At 35.4% G+C, this 18,152-nt stretch overlaps 1 protein-coding gene and 1 long non-coding RNA gene across 3 annotated transcripts; both read left to right on the top strand.

Annotated features, from left to right (window-relative positions):
- Positions 1–6,812: 6,812 nt before the first annotated feature.
- On the top strand, positions 6,813–11,446 carry LOC138330731 (cytochrome b5 reductase 4-like). Its single transcript, XM_069278255.1, has 7 exons — positions 6,813–6,850; positions 8,232–8,359; positions 9,647–9,651; positions 10,132–10,136; positions 10,254–10,396; positions 10,968–11,120; positions 11,295–11,446. The coding sequence occupies exons 1-7, from the start codon at positions 6,813–6,815 to the stop codon at positions 11,444–11,446; spliced, it is 624 nt and encodes a 207-aa protein (XP_069134356.1).
- Positions 11,447–12,194: 748 nt separating this feature from the next.
- LOC138332186 (uncharacterized) lies at positions 12,195–17,574 on the top strand. 2 transcript variants are annotated; one of them, XR_011209786.1, is made up of 6 exons: positions 12,195–12,241; positions 12,665–12,829; positions 13,160–15,408; positions 15,586–15,675; positions 15,741–15,770; positions 15,936–17,574. It is a non-coding gene; the product is annotated as an uncharacterized lncRNA (long non-coding RNA). The 2 variants fall into 2 exon arrangements; XR_011209787.1 differs by lacking the exon at positions 15,741–15,770.
- The last annotated feature ends 578 nt before the right edge of the window (positions 17,575–18,152 follow it).

Here is an 18,152-nt window from a genome sequence, read left to right as displayed (position 1 = left end):
GCAAATATGGCATCGAAAGCTCCGCTTCGAGTGTCAACCGTGATCGGGAAATCACTCATGTCTCTTCTATGCTTCATGCATCTTATAGATATTGCGTTTCAACAACAAAATGATTGCAGTTTCTAAAACTGCAACAGATAATTACTGTCCTCTGTTAAATAAAAATCTTTTGAAGAAAAACCGCGCGATTTTCACGCAAAATACAGCACCTGGGCACGGTACAGGACTTTGTTTGGCTGAACGTGAAATCGTAGTTCGTTAAAACGGCCGTATGCTAGACAGAATCTTTACTCTGTTTCCACTGTGAAAAATCACTGACTTTACAGTACCGATCATTTTATTATTTTCGGTTGACACTGGAAGCGGAGCTTTCGACGCCATATTTGCTTCGCATACCAAATTACACGAATAAAACACGAAATACTTTGGGGTTCGCATGCATTAACTTTTTATTTTTCACATCCTTTCCCAGTCGGTGATAGGGGGCCAACTCAATGAAAATGGATGTTGTCATACATTTTTTTTTTGTATTTGGAGGATGGACTGATGAGTATATATGACAGTCATGTGTTTTTTTTTTCAAAAAATACGAGATTTGAAAAATTATTAAAAAATCCCGATTTAGTAAATATTAGTAAATATGCCGATTTTTTAATAATTTTTCAAATCTCGTATTTTTTGAAAAAAAAATCACATGACTGTCATATATACTCATCAGTCCATCCTCCAAATACAAAATAATGTATGACAACATCCATTTTCATTGAGTTGGCCCCCTGTGTTCCCAGTCGGTGATAGTACGTACAGAAAAATGTTCTTTTTGATAATGAGCAAATGTGGCACTATTGCAATGCGATTAACTGCACCAAGATGTATAGCCAAATTACTAGTATAAACAGCTCTGTGCGTATTATGAGCGTGTTTATAAGCTGGGGCTTTAAATTCACTTTTGTTTTCATTATATTTATATATATATAATATCTTCTTTTTATGAAAACTCTGTAAATAACTAGAACATTTGCTACATGTGTTTGGTCTTCTAGCTCTATCGGCTCATCAAAATATTCACATTTTGAATCGTTAAAAAAAACAGTTTTAATGTACTATAAATCTCTCATGCGACTCATAACTTTTTTTCGTTTTCTCTCTCAATTTATCTAGCGTTTGCTTTTCTAATTGAGTGGCTTTTCCAGTTATAACACAGTGGCGTAGGAACATGAAACGTAATCGGGGGGGGGGGGGGGGGGGGGGGGGGGAAGGTCCTCAATATTTTGTAACCCCCCGCCGCACCTACAGGAGGAGATTAATTCAACACACAACCATATATACTTTATATACTTTTTTTTATATATCATTAAATATAATCCTTGTACACATTTATTGACAGTGGGGTCGCTATAAGGAAATACGCAACGAAATACGTAACGAATACGCAAATTGGCCAAATTAGCGTGTGAGCGCCGAAGGCGCGAGATTTTGGGGTCTAGGGGTCGACCCCGGGAAAAAATATTACGATTTAGAATGGCTGAGGTGAGTTTTACAATGTATTTTGATAATTTTGCGAGCGCGAGATTTTGGTGTTTGGGGGGTTCGGGGGTCTCCCCCGGGAAAAAAATATTACGATTTAGAATGGCTAAGATGAGTTTTACGATGCATTTGGATGAATTTATGAGCGCCCGAAGGCGCGAGGTTTTGGTGTTTGGGGGTCCGGGGGTCTTCCCCGGGAAAAAAATTTACGATTTAGAATGGCTGAGATGAGTTTTACGATGTATTTTTAATGATTTTAAAGCGTTCTTACCATGGTAATTTTTCGATTTAAAGTAGCATGCATTTAGAAATGATAATTGTGATAATTGTGTCGTTATATCATTGTGCAACCCTGCTTGATCTGAACTCAAAATAATAATGAATTAATTGTCTTGCTAAGACATATAAGCAAAGTATAATCTTTTAAGAGACATTTTTTGAAATACAAATGTAGTACGTAGAATCCCTTAATGGACATTTTCAGTGTAGTTAATGTGTATTGAATTTCTGCTATTAAAAGTTTGAACATAATGTGCTTGAACGTTTTAGGAAATGCGCCGCGCAGCGGAAATTTTTTAGAATTAAGAACGAAAAATGTGCAGGAGGGACCCATTTTTCTTTCAAATTTGCATTTTTAGAACATTTCAGTCGGCGAAAAGGGGGGGGGGGGGCAAAAAAATGACATGTTTACCCCCCCCCCCCCGTCCTGGTGAACGGGGGCCAGTTGCCCCCCCCCCCCCCCCCCCCCGCTTCCTACGCCCCTGAAACACCAGAAACGTTCTATTCAATCAAGAGTTTTACATACAACATGTATTAGACAGGTTAAATATATAGAGGGCCAGTTGAGTTTTGCTATTAAGAATCTTCCATTTTTTATTTTGTTTCACCAAATGTGTATTTTCGTGCCTTTGTGTTATAACTGTAAATTGTTTATCCGAATTTTCTGTATATAACTTAGTGACCAACTTCGTTGTAAGAGAATCGGACTGAATATCCTTGGCTAGCAAAGTTGCTTAATGACCGGATTGTGCCTTTGACTTCTTACAATTTACCGTGGACACATATTCATATCTGACAACATCAATTTCTGAACAGCAACAGTGAAACAAAAGTACGTTATATATCTAAGGAGTTTAAATAGATATCTGTAGGAGTTTAAATAGATATCTGTATGTAGATAAATCAATTAATCTTGGATGAAACAATTAAAGTAAAGTAATGCAAAACTAAATGTTCATTTTCATGATTTATTGATCATCAATATTTTCATAACATTGTGTAAATCAATTAAATAAATTAACAACATCATAAAATATATATTTAACACTTACGCACATAAAGCATATCATGGCAACCCAATCAATCTAAACTGACATTATCCACCTCTTTAGATTTTCAGAGATGGCTGATACAAATATATAGTAAACTGAATAGTGCTATTAAATATACATGCATGTAAAGATGTTTTTTGTATTGTTTCCTCAAAGAATTTTGTTCAACTATGTAAGATATTTTTGTAACAAGGATGTAAATGATTAATGTTGATTACCAACTTACCTTCTCAACATCTTTTTTTACACTTGCACTCTTATTAAACCCATGTATACACATACTTTTCTTTCAAACTTCCATTCCTGTCAATTAAATTCAAATTCTTTCAGTAGAAAATCTTTCTTTTTCCACAGTCACATTGTCTTATTTAATACACAATGTACACTATTTTGGATGTAACCAAACTCTTGTTCTCACTGATTTATGATTTAAGCTGATAACAAAACATGTGTAACAATTACTTTAAAGGCCCAATATCCGTATCTTTCTTATTTTTATGATTTAGAAGAATATTGAAAAAAAAAATCCTTTTGTAAATCATGCAGAGACAGGACTTAATCGAAGTCAAGATGAGCCATTATGATTCGGAATAATTTGATGCAAATCAAATAAATATTAAACATCACTAGGTGGGTCCCACTTAGTCAAACAAGCCGAAGTTAGACGACATTGTAACGTCGTTGCCGAAAACGTCATGTGACCACCGTAACTACTAACGTCTGTCCGAACTCTTCCGAAAACGGGAAATGAACTTTCCGACTTCCGTTCGGCAATAATCGTAACTTCTATGGCGACCAGTTTAAAATGAAGGCAAGTTTACATGTATCGACTTTCAACAACTGCTGTACCAAAGTTATTAAAAAAACATTATAAACATTTTTTAATATATCTTAATTTCAACTACATCTACAAATACTAAAAATATCGGAGTCGAATTTAACTTGAATTTTTGTTGATAGTTACGTATTATGTGGCTACATGATGTCACACGTGTTTTACAGCATATAGGATTTTGGCATTATCATGCAATACCTTATATATTGTACCATGGATACTACATTTAAATATAAGACATATACATGTATACACAGACGTGCTAGGTGATACCATCAGATATCAGGTGGCCTCTATATATAAATAGTATAGTACAGTAGGTGATACCAGTATTTTTCAGATAGCAGTTGGCACAGATGCCTGGCGACCATAACAGAGGTGTTAGGTGGCCTCAAATTCAAGTGACCATGGTCTATTACACAAAATAATATATAGACATCAGTAACATGAATACTATTTAAATGATGCTCAACGGTTTGATATCCATGCGACTCAACTAAAGGTTTATGCCATATCAAAATATTGAGCCTATATGTATTTGATATGACAGAAACCTGTAGGAGATGATAGCATTAGAAGATCCAGCTCCCTTGGTTGTTCAAAGTTCAATTAATATTTAGAATGCTCCTTTACAAGGAAATAAGTCTGCAAAAAACACAACTGTTCCAAAAATGAGTCCCATGATCATTTGCTGAAAAATAAAGAAAACAATTAAATACGACTAATGGTTATAACATGATATAAGTGACAGGATATTGTATTTACAATTTGACACAAACTACATGTTGGTTACATGTTTTCAACTTAAGGATGTACACCTCTGAGAAGTCAAAATTTTCTTGTATTAAACTTTTTTTCTCATATGGATTTTTGGAAAAAAAAGTTTGTACCATAAAAAGAAAATGGAAGAAAAAAAACATGTCCCGTGTGCTCGTTTTTGAGATTTTGTCACTCAAAGACACCTAGTTGACAAAATATTGGATTTTATGGGAATTTTTGCCGTTTTGGCCATATAAGTTAGAGATTAAAGCCATAATTTCTTAATGAGGTGTTTGATATGTATGAAGGTTTGTAGAATCATTTTCTAGTAGTCTTCTTTAAAAATATACCAGTTTTGATCAATTAGACTAATATTTTTTCTCAGAATAACAACATATGCTACCCCTACCCCTTAATTTTGTGCAACAAAATGCACCATTTTCAGCCATTTTTGCCAATTTAACCCTTTATAGAAAAAGTTCTGGTATTAAACTTTTGTTATTATTTTGCATATCAATAGGGAAACGGTTGTTCTTTCTAAATCAGGAAGAAAAATTGGGGGTCCGTGTGCTTACTTTTTTTGCCCCATTTGAATTTTTGTTATTTTTCAGTATTTTAGAGTAAAAAATAAAAGTGCCCAAATTACCATTAAATGTAAAAATAAAGTCACAAAAGTGTATTGTTTCACATATTAATGCTCAATATTTTTAATTACTACGAACCTAGTAACGATTTGCAGCAAATTTTAGCTAAATACAGCTAAAAATGCTGGCGCAGTAATGATTTAAGTAAAAACAATTTCAGTAAAAAATGTTAAAACTGTGGCTCTACTTGAAGCGAAAAAAGACACAATTTCCAAAATGGCCGCCAAATGGGTCATTTCTTAAAATCGAGGACCCGTTTAAAAAAATCTTCTAAAAATAGGTATGTAATGTAAATTTTTTGACAAAATTTGCATCTGGCAACTTGCTACATGTAGATACTGATAAATAGAGGACCATATATTTGAAAATCTATAACTGGGTGTGAATATAGAGGACCATACCTTCACCATACTATAGGTATGTACTGACAGCCATGTAGGTATGTACTGACAGCCTGGGTTATATAGAGGACCATACCTTCACCATACATGTAGGTATGTACTGACAGCCTGGTGTATATAGAGGACCATACCTTCACCATACATGTAGGTAATGGTACTGACAGTTTCCTGGGTGTATATAGAGGACCATACCTAGTTCACCATAGAGGTACATCGTAGGTATGTACTGACAGCCCTGTGTTGTATATAGAGGACCATACCTTCACCATACATGTAGTGTAATGTATCGACAGACCTGGGTGTATATAGAGGACCATACCTTCACAACATACATGTAGGTATGTGTACTGACAGCCTGGGTGTATATAGAGGACCAAAGAGGACCATACCTTCACCATACCTGTAGGTAATGACTGAACAACAGCCAGTGAAATATAGAGACCATACCTTCACCATACATGTAGGTTACTGTACTTACAGCCTGGGTTTATATAGAGGACCATGACCTACATTACCATACAATGTAGGTATGCACTGACAGCCTGTGTGTATATATAGGGACCATACCTTCACCATACATATAGGTATGCACTGGGACAGCCTGCATGTTTATAGAGGACCATACCTTCACCATACATGTAGGTATGTACTGACAGCCTGGGTGTATATAGAGGACCATACCTTCACATACATATAGGTATGTACTGACAGTCCTGTGTGTATATAGAGGATCATACCTTCACCATACATAATAGGTATGTACTGACAGTCCTGGGTGTATATAGAGGACCATACCTTCACAATACATATAGTGTATGTAACTGACAGCCTGGTGTGTATATAGAGGACCATACCTTCACCATACATATAGGTATGTACTGACAGCCTGGGTGTATATAGAGGACCATACCTTATCACAATACATATAGGGTAATGTACTGACAGTCCTGTGTGGTATATATAGAGGACCATACCTTCACAATACATGTAGGTATGTATGAACTGAACAGCCCTGTGTGTATATAGAGGACCATACCGTCACCATACATACAGGTATGTACTGACAGTCTGGGTGTTATATAGAGGACCATACCTTCACCAATACATGTAGGTATGTACTGACAGTCTGGGTGTAATATAGAGGACCATACCTTCACAATACATGTAGGTATGTACTGAAGCAGCCTGTGTGTATATAGAGGACATACCTTCACCATTACATCTAGGTATGTACTGACAGCTGTCATGGGGATGTGTTATAGAGGACCATTAGTGGAACCTTCACCATACATATAGGTATGCACTGACAGCCTGCATGTTTATAGAGGACCATACCATCACCATACATATAAGGTATGTACTGACAGTCTGCATGTATATAGAGGACCATACCTTCACCATACATGTAGGTATGTACTGACAGTCTGTGCGTGTATATAGAGGACCATACCTTCACCATACATATAGGTAGATGAGTGTGTTAATGTAGATTTTGGCATGTTTGGGTAAGACCTCTAATTTATTGTTCAGATTATTTTGCAGGACTTTATACAAATAATTTTGGACATAGTGGATTGAAGTTGTTTTGAAGGTTATTAGTCCTGATTCTTTTTTGGTCGCCGTAGTTGTACCTGGTGTATGACCAGTAAAATGAGTTAACTGTCAGGTCTGTACCTTTCATTGTTGTGAGGAGTATCTACCTTAGTCCAGGAATAGACATCAGTTTAATGAGTGTTGGATTACTTAGTGAAATTGTAACATTCCTTCTGTAAGACCGTCACCCCTATGTTGAAAGTGCTAATGAACTGTTGTGACTTTCTTAACAATGACAAGAAAAAGTTTCATGTCATGCAAGTTCCATCAATACAATGATATCGAACAATATCTATGATCAATTTCAGTCACATCATAATTTGGGGTAAGATGGAATATAATCATTCCTCCGCCTTGATGGAAATAACCCAGAAACAATCTCAACCTTTGTGTGTCAGATTACCTTACTTTAGGCTGGTCAAACGTTGAGGGTCATGCAGAGTCTTTTACAACTTAAGAATTTTGACCCGTTATATTTGAGATCCACTGTCTCTATCTTTGGAGATTAATTAGGTTCTGCTGATGTACTACTACACTGTTTTGAATGTGATTATCAATGTTGGTGTTGGTAAGGGGGGGCAAATTATGATTTGTTATTTTGACAGATGTTGAAGAATGACATCACTGATGAATATGAACGGTTAAATAACGTTTAACATTATACTGACATAATGGTTGTCCGTATATATGATTTTAGATGATACTTGATCTGTTATTATGTCCCTATTTAAATACTAAATGGTATTTGATAGTTAAGTGCTGTCAATCTGTCACAGTTGAAACTGTGTTAAGGTCATTTCAATAGAAATATTTTGTTGTTTCCACTGTGAACAAAAACGTGCGTGGGACATCCCCTCAGAAACACCACAGTTGATCGCACTTGCACTACGCTACACTTTATCATCCTGTAAGTGTTGCTAAGTGTAGTGCGATCAGCCGTTGGTCTCTGACAATGACTGCATTAGGTACATTGCATTAGTTTGTGTAAGTTGGGCACTCCAATACAGTAAGGTTTGCCCCGCTGTCGTCAATATGAGAAAAATTTATGCTGCATTTCTTAAGTATTAAGTTGATGTGTACGAGAAAATGTGTTTGTTTCCCCTGATTTCTGTGATACATGTGGTTGTCTCCCCTTTTACAGTGACGGTACAGAAACAGACAGGGAAGACAGAGTTAGTGTTACAGAAACAGACCACAGGACAGCACGTGGCGTGGACTGGGCAAGTTCACTGGACGGACATAGCTCCTACACACCGACAAATGATAAAGGTAACAAAATTATTTACATTAGTAGAAAAACCTACAGTTCATACATATAAAAATCTATTTTTCTTACAAGTGTAGAGGTTTTCTTTAAAAACTTGGTTAATACAGTTAGATTTCTTACAGGCTCGATGTTTAGGCATTATTTCTGAATTATCAAAGGATAGTTTATGGCCCTTTATTGAGTTTTTCAGTTACTCAGACATGCCAATGTTATTTTGTATTGATCTTTTCTACAGTTCTCGTTTCGAAATCAAATGACTTAAGCTATATAAATTTTTCTGAACTTTTATGTACTTCTATCAGGTCCTTTGTTTCTAACATGATATTAAAAACATTTAATCGCTGTTTTAAGATTTATTATACATACAGATTTGATATACAATGTATGAAGATGATGTCAATTGTATGATAATAAATGCAGTTTCACGTAAATTTACTGTTTTGCTTAGGTTTGGTATATAGAAGCTGCTGTATGTCATCTGTAAATTACATGTAACTGATGTTTTTTAGGGTCCTGATATATAGAATCTGCTCTATGTCATCTGTAATTACATGTTATTGTTGTTTCTAGGTTTGGTATATAGAAAATCTGCTCTATGTCATCTGTAATTACATGTAATTGTTGTTTCTAGGTTTGGTATATAGAAGCTGCTATATGTCATCTGTAATTACATGTAATTGTTGTTTTCTAGGATTGGTATATAGAAGCTGCTTTATGTCATCTGCAATTACATGTTATTGTTGTTTTCTAGGTTTGGTATATAGAAGCTGCTCTATGTCATCTGTAATTACATGTTATTGTTGTTTTCTAGGTTTGGTATATAGAAGCTGCTCTATGTCATCTGTAATTACATGTAATTGTTGTTTTCTAGGATTGGTATATAGAAGCTGCTCTTGTCATCTGTAGTTACATGTAACTGATGTTTTCTAGGTTTTGTTATAGAAGCTGCATTTTGAATCTGTTGTTTCTGTGTGTCGTTTTCTAGGTTTGGTATATAGAAGCTGCTCTATGTCATCTGTAATTACATGTAATTGTTGTTTTCCATGTTTGGTATATAGAATCTGCTCTATGTTATCTGTAATTACATGTTACTGATGTTTTATCTAGGTTTGGTATATAGAAGCTGCTGTATGTCATCTGTAATTTCATGTAACTGATGTTTTTTAGGTCTGGTATATAGAATCTGCTCTATGTCATCTGTTATTACATGTAAATGATGTTGTTTTCTAGGTCTGGTATATAGAATCTGCTCTATGTCATCTGTAATTACATGTTATTGTTGTTTCTAGGTTTGGTATATAGAAGCAGCTCTATGTCATCTGTTGCGAATTACATGTTAATTGTTGTTTCTAGGTTTGGTATATAGAATCTGCTCTATGTCATCTGTTAATTACATGTAATTGATGTTTTTCTAGGTTTGGTATATAGAAGCTGCCATTTTGTAATCTGTTGTTTATGTGTGTCGTTTTCTAGGTTGGTATATAGAAGCTACTCTATGTCAATCTGTAATTACATGTCATTGATTGTTTTCTAGGTTTGGTATATAGAAGCTGCCAGTATGTCATCTGTAATTTACATGTAACTGATGTTTTTTAGGTCTGGTATATAGAATCTGCTCTATGTCATCTGTAATTACATGTTATTGTTGTTTCTAGGTTTGGTATATAGAAGCTGCTGTATGTCATCTGTAATTACATGTAACTGATGTTTTTTAGGTCTGGTATATAGAATCTGCTCTATGTCATCTGTAATTACATGTTATTGTTGTTTCTAGGTTTGGTATGTAGAAGCCTGCTCTATGTCATCTGTAATTACATGTAATTGTTGTTTTTCTAGGTTTGGTATATAGAAGCTGCTCTATGTCATCTGTAATTACATGTAATTGTTGTTTTCTAGGTTTGGTATAATAGTAAGCTGCCATTTGGAATCCGTTGTCTCTGTTAACCATGATACAAAGCTCTTGTGTGTAAGTCTGCCTCCTGGCACCTGTATGTGTGTACCTGTCGGTTACCATGTACATGTACGTCACAATGTCGAGGGTAAGTAATGTCAGTACCATCTAAAGACTTTGTCTGTATGTATGTATATTTCTGACACATCTAGTATGACTACCATACTTAGTTTTCTGTACATATTCACAAAGATGTAGAGGAATATTGTGGCCATGTGGTTAAAGTGTCCCAGAATTTCACCACTGACAATCACCTCAGGTTCTTATATTGGGAACCTGCATAGGTAGTTGTCAGGTTAAAACCGTAGGTTTGTGATTTTCTCTTGGTACTCTGGCTTCTTCTACCACTAAAACCTGGCACATCTATGAGTAACACTGGCTTTCAAACATGGAATAACCTTACCAAATTAATATGTAGATATTATTTTGAAAACTTAAAAATACTAAACTTTTACGTTTTATTTCTGAACTTAAGTGACTAATAATGCCTATGTGCCTTTCATTGTTCAGAGATATAGTTTTGATTAAACACATGCAGGTAAAATTATGATATAAGTATTCAGAAACAAAGATTGGACATATGATTATTGGGAAGTGCTTTACAAAGACCATGCTGTACAGAATACACCCTTAATAAGCTTAACCATTGTTTATTCCAGGTGTGATGGTAGAGCGAAGTTACACAGTCGTCCAGCCCTTGCTCGGGACACAAGACACTGACCATCGGCTAACGCAGGGAAAGGTGTTCTACTTAATGATCAAGATTTACACGGACGGAGCGATAACTCCATGGATAAACTCGTTAAGGCCAGGTAAGTTAACGATGATTTTATTAGATATTTCATATCACAATTATATAAACCTAATATTAAATTGAAATTTTCCTCATGGTAGCTATATACCAAAATCTTGCATACCTTTAAATGTATTAAAAGAACTTTATCAAAGTGTGATGATTATAAATCATGTTCTGTGATGTATTGTAGGTGATTCTATAGAAGTCAGCCAGTATGAGGGAAACTTCAGAGAAAGTCGACTCGATGGGCAAGGTGACCTCATCATGTATGCTGCTGGAACAGGCTTCACGCCGATGGTGGGACTAATCAACCACTGTTTATCACAAAACACCAATAGGTAAGGTTTCAGCCTCACTTTCAATTTCACTTTCCTTCGGACCAGTTGAGCTTATGCGATACCGTGGTTTCTGGTGCCCTGCATTCGTCAACAATCAATTTCTTCTCCATAACAGCTGGTCGGAATTTAACAAAATTTGACTGATAGCATCCTTATGAGCTACTGAAATTGTATGAATTTGTCGGGCTGATCCCCCTAAAGGGCCAAAAGGGGTCAATTTGGCTAATTTCATATAAACAACTTCTTCTCTGAAACTAAGCATGGAATAGCACTCATAATGCAATGGTAGCATCCTTATAGGTTAGGGATTCAAAAATTGTACAAATGATATGGGGCTGACCCTGAGGCCTGAGGGGCAATTCCAAAATATGTCAACATTCATATAAAAAAAAACTTCTTCTCTGAAACTTCTCATTTTAATAACACTCATAGTCATATGGTATTCATCATTATTGTTGGGATTCAAAATTGTGGGGTCAATTTTGCGATTTCTAATTGTAACAGTTTTTGTGATAATTGCTAAAAATAACAGGTGAGTGATACAGACCCTCTGGGCCTCTTATTGTAATTAAATTAATTTGTAGATGACATTCATTTCTGTGGAAATTCTTGTTCAGATTATATCCATGTATCAAATATTTTGTTGAGATATAAAAATGGATTGAATAAAAAATTATATCATAATGGTTTTCAAACATTTTTTTTCCAGGAAAGTCAAATTAAATGTTTTTCAATAAAACGGAAGATGACATATTATGGAGAGAGCACCTAGACAGAATATATCAGAGAAAAATGAATGGTAAGTAATTCAGTCAACCATGATCAGATGGCAATGTAATAGACTTGCCTTTCACAAGATTCCAGAAATAGATATCAGAGTATAGTAAAACATGGTTATAGCAAACCTTTGGGACCAACAAAATCACTTCAATATAAGCATAGTTTATAGGAACCTTGACAGGTAACGAAAAATTGCTACATTATAATCACGATTCGGTTGTAAACATGTTCGTTATAAATATGTTTTACTTTAGTAATTTTCCAATCACATAGACTTTGACTTCTCATGCACAAACATGATTAGTAACTTATTTCATGAATATCATAAAGTAACTTGTGTATAAACAAAAACACCATAAAATGGGTAAATCTAAAATAATTTATTGGAACTTATCTAATGGTAATAAAGTAACTATACCCAACTATTTTATCTTTTTTACAGGTTTTCAGTGCAATATGTACTATCGGAGCCAGGTAGCAGCTGGACAGGTTCTCACGGGCGGATCTGTGAGGATCTGATGACAAGTTTTAGTCCATTCACAGAGGCCAAAACAGACACCCTTATATGTGCCTGTGGCCCTACACCATTTACTAAGACTGTTATACAGTAAGTATATCAGGGAGCGTCCTCAAACTTCAGTAAACCAACTTTCTCCAACATTTTGTAGTTTCAGTTTTAAAACAGAGATTTACTTTTTGGTCATAAAAAAGTGAATTAAAATACCTTTAAAAAATGGGCAGACAATATGTGGATTTTACTTTGATGATAATATTTGTGTAAACAATTTAAATCACTGACAGAAAAATGAATTTTAATACAGTATTGACAAACACTGACAGTAAAGGTTTATATTGTTGCCAGGTAACTGATTTAAATGCCATGTGCCAAAGTATTTCATTTAATCATTGTAAACCTTTTCTGTGTTTGTTTCTCCAGATTAGCTAAAGACATAGGATACAGTGATGATAACCTGCACGCCTTTCTAGGATGATCCACGTTATCAAAATCTGTAGGATTAAATTGTATCAGGAATAGATATTTATATTGTGAGATGGAATGTTATCATACATAACCTGAAAAAAGTCAACGCCAAAAGTCTACAGAATTGTCTGTACCATAGAAGATTGTCTTCAGGGTACTCCGTGAAAGTCTACAGCGTAATCTTTACAGGGAAATTTACCATGTATACATAAAAGTCTACAGGAGAGACAGCAAGAAAGTGACTTCATGTACCCTGAAGGATATCCTAAAGATGAATTGACAGTTTACCAGCAGTCAATCAAACCGCATGGGTACTGCTTTGCATTTTGCATTGTGTATATGCTTCAACATTTACTCCTGACGTTGAACTGGTACACCTGGGTGTGAGATCATGAGGAGCGACTAAATACCATCTGGGGATCAGATAATTGACAACAAAATTCCACAGGATAATGTAATACCATCTTGGGATCAGACAATTGACAACAAAATTTTACAGGATAATATATAACAAAGTTGTAAGATGTACCCTTGGGGATATCCTAAAGGTTAACCAGTGACGATGTATAGTCATCAGAATAGCTGATGTGACATGGCTATTCCGATAATTCTGTATCGTAAGAACAGGGTGATTCACAGTGTTATGTTCTAGACAATGTGTGTACATGTGTGAATTTATTGATATAGTATAAATATATTTACAATAAGGACACAAATGATTTCCAGGAAACTTCTATTTTTGCAGAATAATCAGTATTGAAGAAAAAATTTAAGATTTCATAACTTCACATTTTGATTTCATTTCATGTCATCTGTAGTTTTCTAGCAAGTACTTTTAAAGTATTCCATAATGTTTTACAATATGTAGCATGGAGTTAGAACATACTGCTAGAATCAAGCAGAAAGAAAATACACACTGCTGAAGCTAAACATCACAATGATACACTGCTAAAGTTTAGCATGAAGTTGGTACACACTGCTAGCATTTAGCAGTAAGGAAGTACACACAATAGTGATATTGCTAGTGCTTTAGAATTTAGGAACTACACACTGCTAGATTTAAGCATTTTAGAAGTACACACATCTAGAGTTGGGTGTTACTAGTAAACTAGTTAGTACGCACTGCTTGTACCAATGTCGATACAGTAGTACCTCACTGAAGTTTAGCAGTAAGTTGGTCCTCATTGTTTGTGTTTAGACGTAAGGAAGTATTATTACTGTATATGAAATCATTCTCTGCTAGAAATTAGCATCAATACACACTAGCTATAGCTTAAAAGTACTTTAGTGCTTCATGCTACTTGAATGTAGCAGTTAATGAACCACACTTTTAGTCCAGTCCAGGATTAAGAGACGTATGCCATTGAAGAAAAATATTGTCACAGTTATTCCTTCAGTATTATCGTTTTCATGTATATAATTCCCATATACTTTATAAAGAAAGGAATCAAGAATCCTACTATGGAAGCAGCAGTGATATGAAATCCATTCCCACTCTAGCTAGTAATTATGTACAGTATATTGTACTATGTGTTATAATTGTGTGTATTGTAAGGGGAGACGACTGTAGCTAGGTCGTGTTCCAGCTGTGGCATTCAGTGTTATTCCATTACTGGATGATCTCATCACCGACTCCACAGGTTATCTTTATTGTATTATTACACACATGCAACATTTTAAATGAGATTTTTAAAATGTCAGCTGAAGTCATATTTATTGAACATGTCATTAACTTTTAGTCCACTTTCTGGGTTCATATTCATAAAGGTGCAATATTTTTAGCTCATCTTACAAAATGTCTGATGAACGTTTCTATGATCTTGCTGAATATATTTATATAATTTTGTTTATGACCATTTAGATCCTAAATCCAACACTCATTGGTAAGTCCTCATTTTATATTATTTTCTTTTCAATTTCTACGTACAGTATCTGAAAACTTTTTTTTTTTTTTTTTTACAAAAATGTGAAGGTTTCGTTTCTAGGAAATAAACCTTATAGATAGTACAGTAATATCTGTCTTAACAACCACCTCTATATAACGACTACCTGTTTAATATGACCACTGTTTTGGGTACAAATTGGTCAATTGTAACTTAATTTGGCCTGTGGATAAAGGTCACTTGGCTATGAAGACCATTTCTCTTTGTCCCTTGGGTGGTCATTATATACAGGTTTGTCCCTTGGGTGGTCATTATATACAGGTTTGTCCCCTTGGGTGGTCTTTATAGACAGGTTTGTCCCTTGGGTGGTCTTTATAGACAGGTTTGTCCCTTGGGTGGTCTTTATAGACAGGTTTGTCCCTTGGTGGTCATTAAACGTTTGTCCCTTGGGTGGTCATTATAGACAGGTTTGGTCCCTTGGGTGGTCATTATAGACAGGTTTGTCCCTTGGGTGGTCTTTATATACAGGTTTGTCCCTTGGGTGGTCATTATATACAGGTTTGTCCCTTGGGTGGTCTTTATAGACAGGTTTGTTTGTCCCCCTTGGGTGGTCATTATATACAGGTTTGTCCCTTGGGTGGTCTTATATACAGGTTTGTCCCTTGGGTGGTCATTATATACAGGTTTGTCCCTTGGGTGGTCTTATAGACAGGTTGTCCTTGGGTGGTCTTATAACAGGTTTGTCCCTTGGGTGGTCATTATATACAGGTTTGTCCCTTGGGTGGTTTATAACAGTTTGTCCTTGGGTGGTCATTATATACAGGTTTGTCCCTTGGTCATTATAACAGGTTTGTCCCTTGGGTGGTCATTATATACAGGTTTGTCCCTTGGGTGGTCATTATATACAGGTTTGTCCCTTGGGTGGTCATTATAGACAGGTTTGTCCCTTGGGTGGTCATTATAGACAGGTTTGTCCCTTGGGTGGTCATTATAGACAGGTTTGTCCCTTGGGTGGTCATTATATACAGGTTTGTCCCTTGGGTGGTCATTATAGACAGGTTTGTCCCTTGGGTGGTCTTTATAGACAGGTTTGTCCCTTGGGTGGTCATTATATACAGGTTTGTCCCTTGGGTGGTCATTATATACAGGTACGACTATATTTTGGTTGTTAAACATACTAGATTACCCTTGCTATAAGATTTAGTTATCAACATCTTCAAAAGGTTTGCTTGATTTCATAGAAATCTTTATACAATGCAAGTTACAGTGGATACAGGTCACTCTGGTCAGGGGAATGTGGAAGTCTTTGATGTTTGTTCATCCACATAAACTGTACCCTCACTCATACACTGTATTCTCATGGTACCATTGGCCTAAAGTAATACAATATCATGCTTCAATCATGGAGTATCTCGAGTTTAAGATGTATCATAATTCAAGTCTTTCTGCTTTCTTCAGTACCAGGAATAGAAAATTACTAGTCCCAAGCACGTGTAACTTCAAGGTTTCCCAACCAAAGCACCATGGTAACCTGTATCCCGGGGGATTTGTGTTTTTTCTTTAAAGTGTGTAATATGTATCATTCACATTCATAATAAAGAATATGTTATATAGATACATATTTATATTATATATATATATTTGAACAGATATATGTACATATTGTGAAATAGAAAATCATTTATAAAGAGAACTACAAATAGATAAATCATGTTTGTTGTTTTTAAATTCATAAATGTATGCATGCCCCAGTTGCCCCCATCCTCGATATTTCAGGGGTTACTATTACTGTCATAATATCCACTCCTGAAATATGTCATAGTAAATTTGAAGGCATTTCGAGAGAGAAAAAACTGACCAATTACAGAAATTTCGTTTATAGAGAGAGACGCACAACTTCAAAGCCATACAGTCAACTAAAGTGTACAGTTATTAGATTCTTTTGATGTAAATTAAATGACCAAACTACCTGTCTCATCTTCTGTTGCACATGGAGCCTTCAGTTTTGTTATAGCATTTTCCAGGGGTGGATATTATGACAGTGATGGTAACACATGGAATGTTAAGGATGGCATGGCCGTAAAGGTGAAATTCATTTTCAGTGTCAAAACTGATTGTTTTTTAAGAGTTGCTTCCCTTTGACTTCAGGAAGGCTAAAACTTACAGATGGGTCCAAGAGCATGCTATACATTTATTAAAAAGGTGTCCTCATTCCAATGATATTACAAGATCAGTTATATTGATGTACACACTATTCTGTAAACTATAACTTGCATATTTTAACAGTACCATGGACTCTCCATAATCCGGACACCTTCGTTCCCAGCCTAAATCGTCTGGATTACGAGTTTTCCGGACTGCCGAATTCCGTGTTCATAGTCAATTAAATTGTCACGTACGAGTTACTCCCCTTAACCTTGTAATCGATGATAGGCTTTTTCTGTAATATACGTGTATTATAATAAATACTTCGTTTGTTATGTTTTATAGGTGTTGTTTTTTTTTATATTATTACGTTAAGAATATTAAATAAACGTATTTCTTTTTCAAAATACAAAACCGAAAGCCATTGTTAATTGTGTACTGTGTATGCATATAGCCACGTATCCCATCCGTATGTCATTTTTCAGTGTGCATTTTACACATGACTGTAGCTGACCTTTGATTTTCTCGGCACGTGGCGACAACAACTTGTCCGGATTATTGCGGGAATTTATCAACAAAAATTACATTCCGTTCCGAAATAGAGTTCCGGATTCGGAATCCGAATTTCCGAACTAGTGAGTATAAATAACTTTATGTAAATCCGTTTCCCTGACATTTCAGTCCGGTTTGTGTGTTTTCCAGACTATCGGCGTCCTGATTATCGCGGGTCCACTGTAATCTTATCTTACTGCATTTTTGTGCGAGCACTTTTGCACAAAAATTATGGTAGTACTTGCTGCATTTTGTGCATGCTATACATTGTTTTACTGTAGGTTAATTTATCATCGCACTCGTTTGTTCAAAAGTAAATTGCATTAAAATTTGATTGCACCAAAGTCAACACATTTTGACTTCGTCTG

The sequence above is a fragment of the Argopecten irradians genome, chromosome 9 (genome assembly GCF_041381155.1).
Source record: "Argopecten irradians isolate NY chromosome 9, Ai_NY, whole genome shotgun sequence".
Lineage (NCBI taxonomy): Eukaryota > Metazoa > Mollusca > Bivalvia > Pectinida > Pectinidae > Argopecten > Argopecten irradians.
This window is presented reverse-complemented; position numbering and strand designations above follow the sequence as displayed.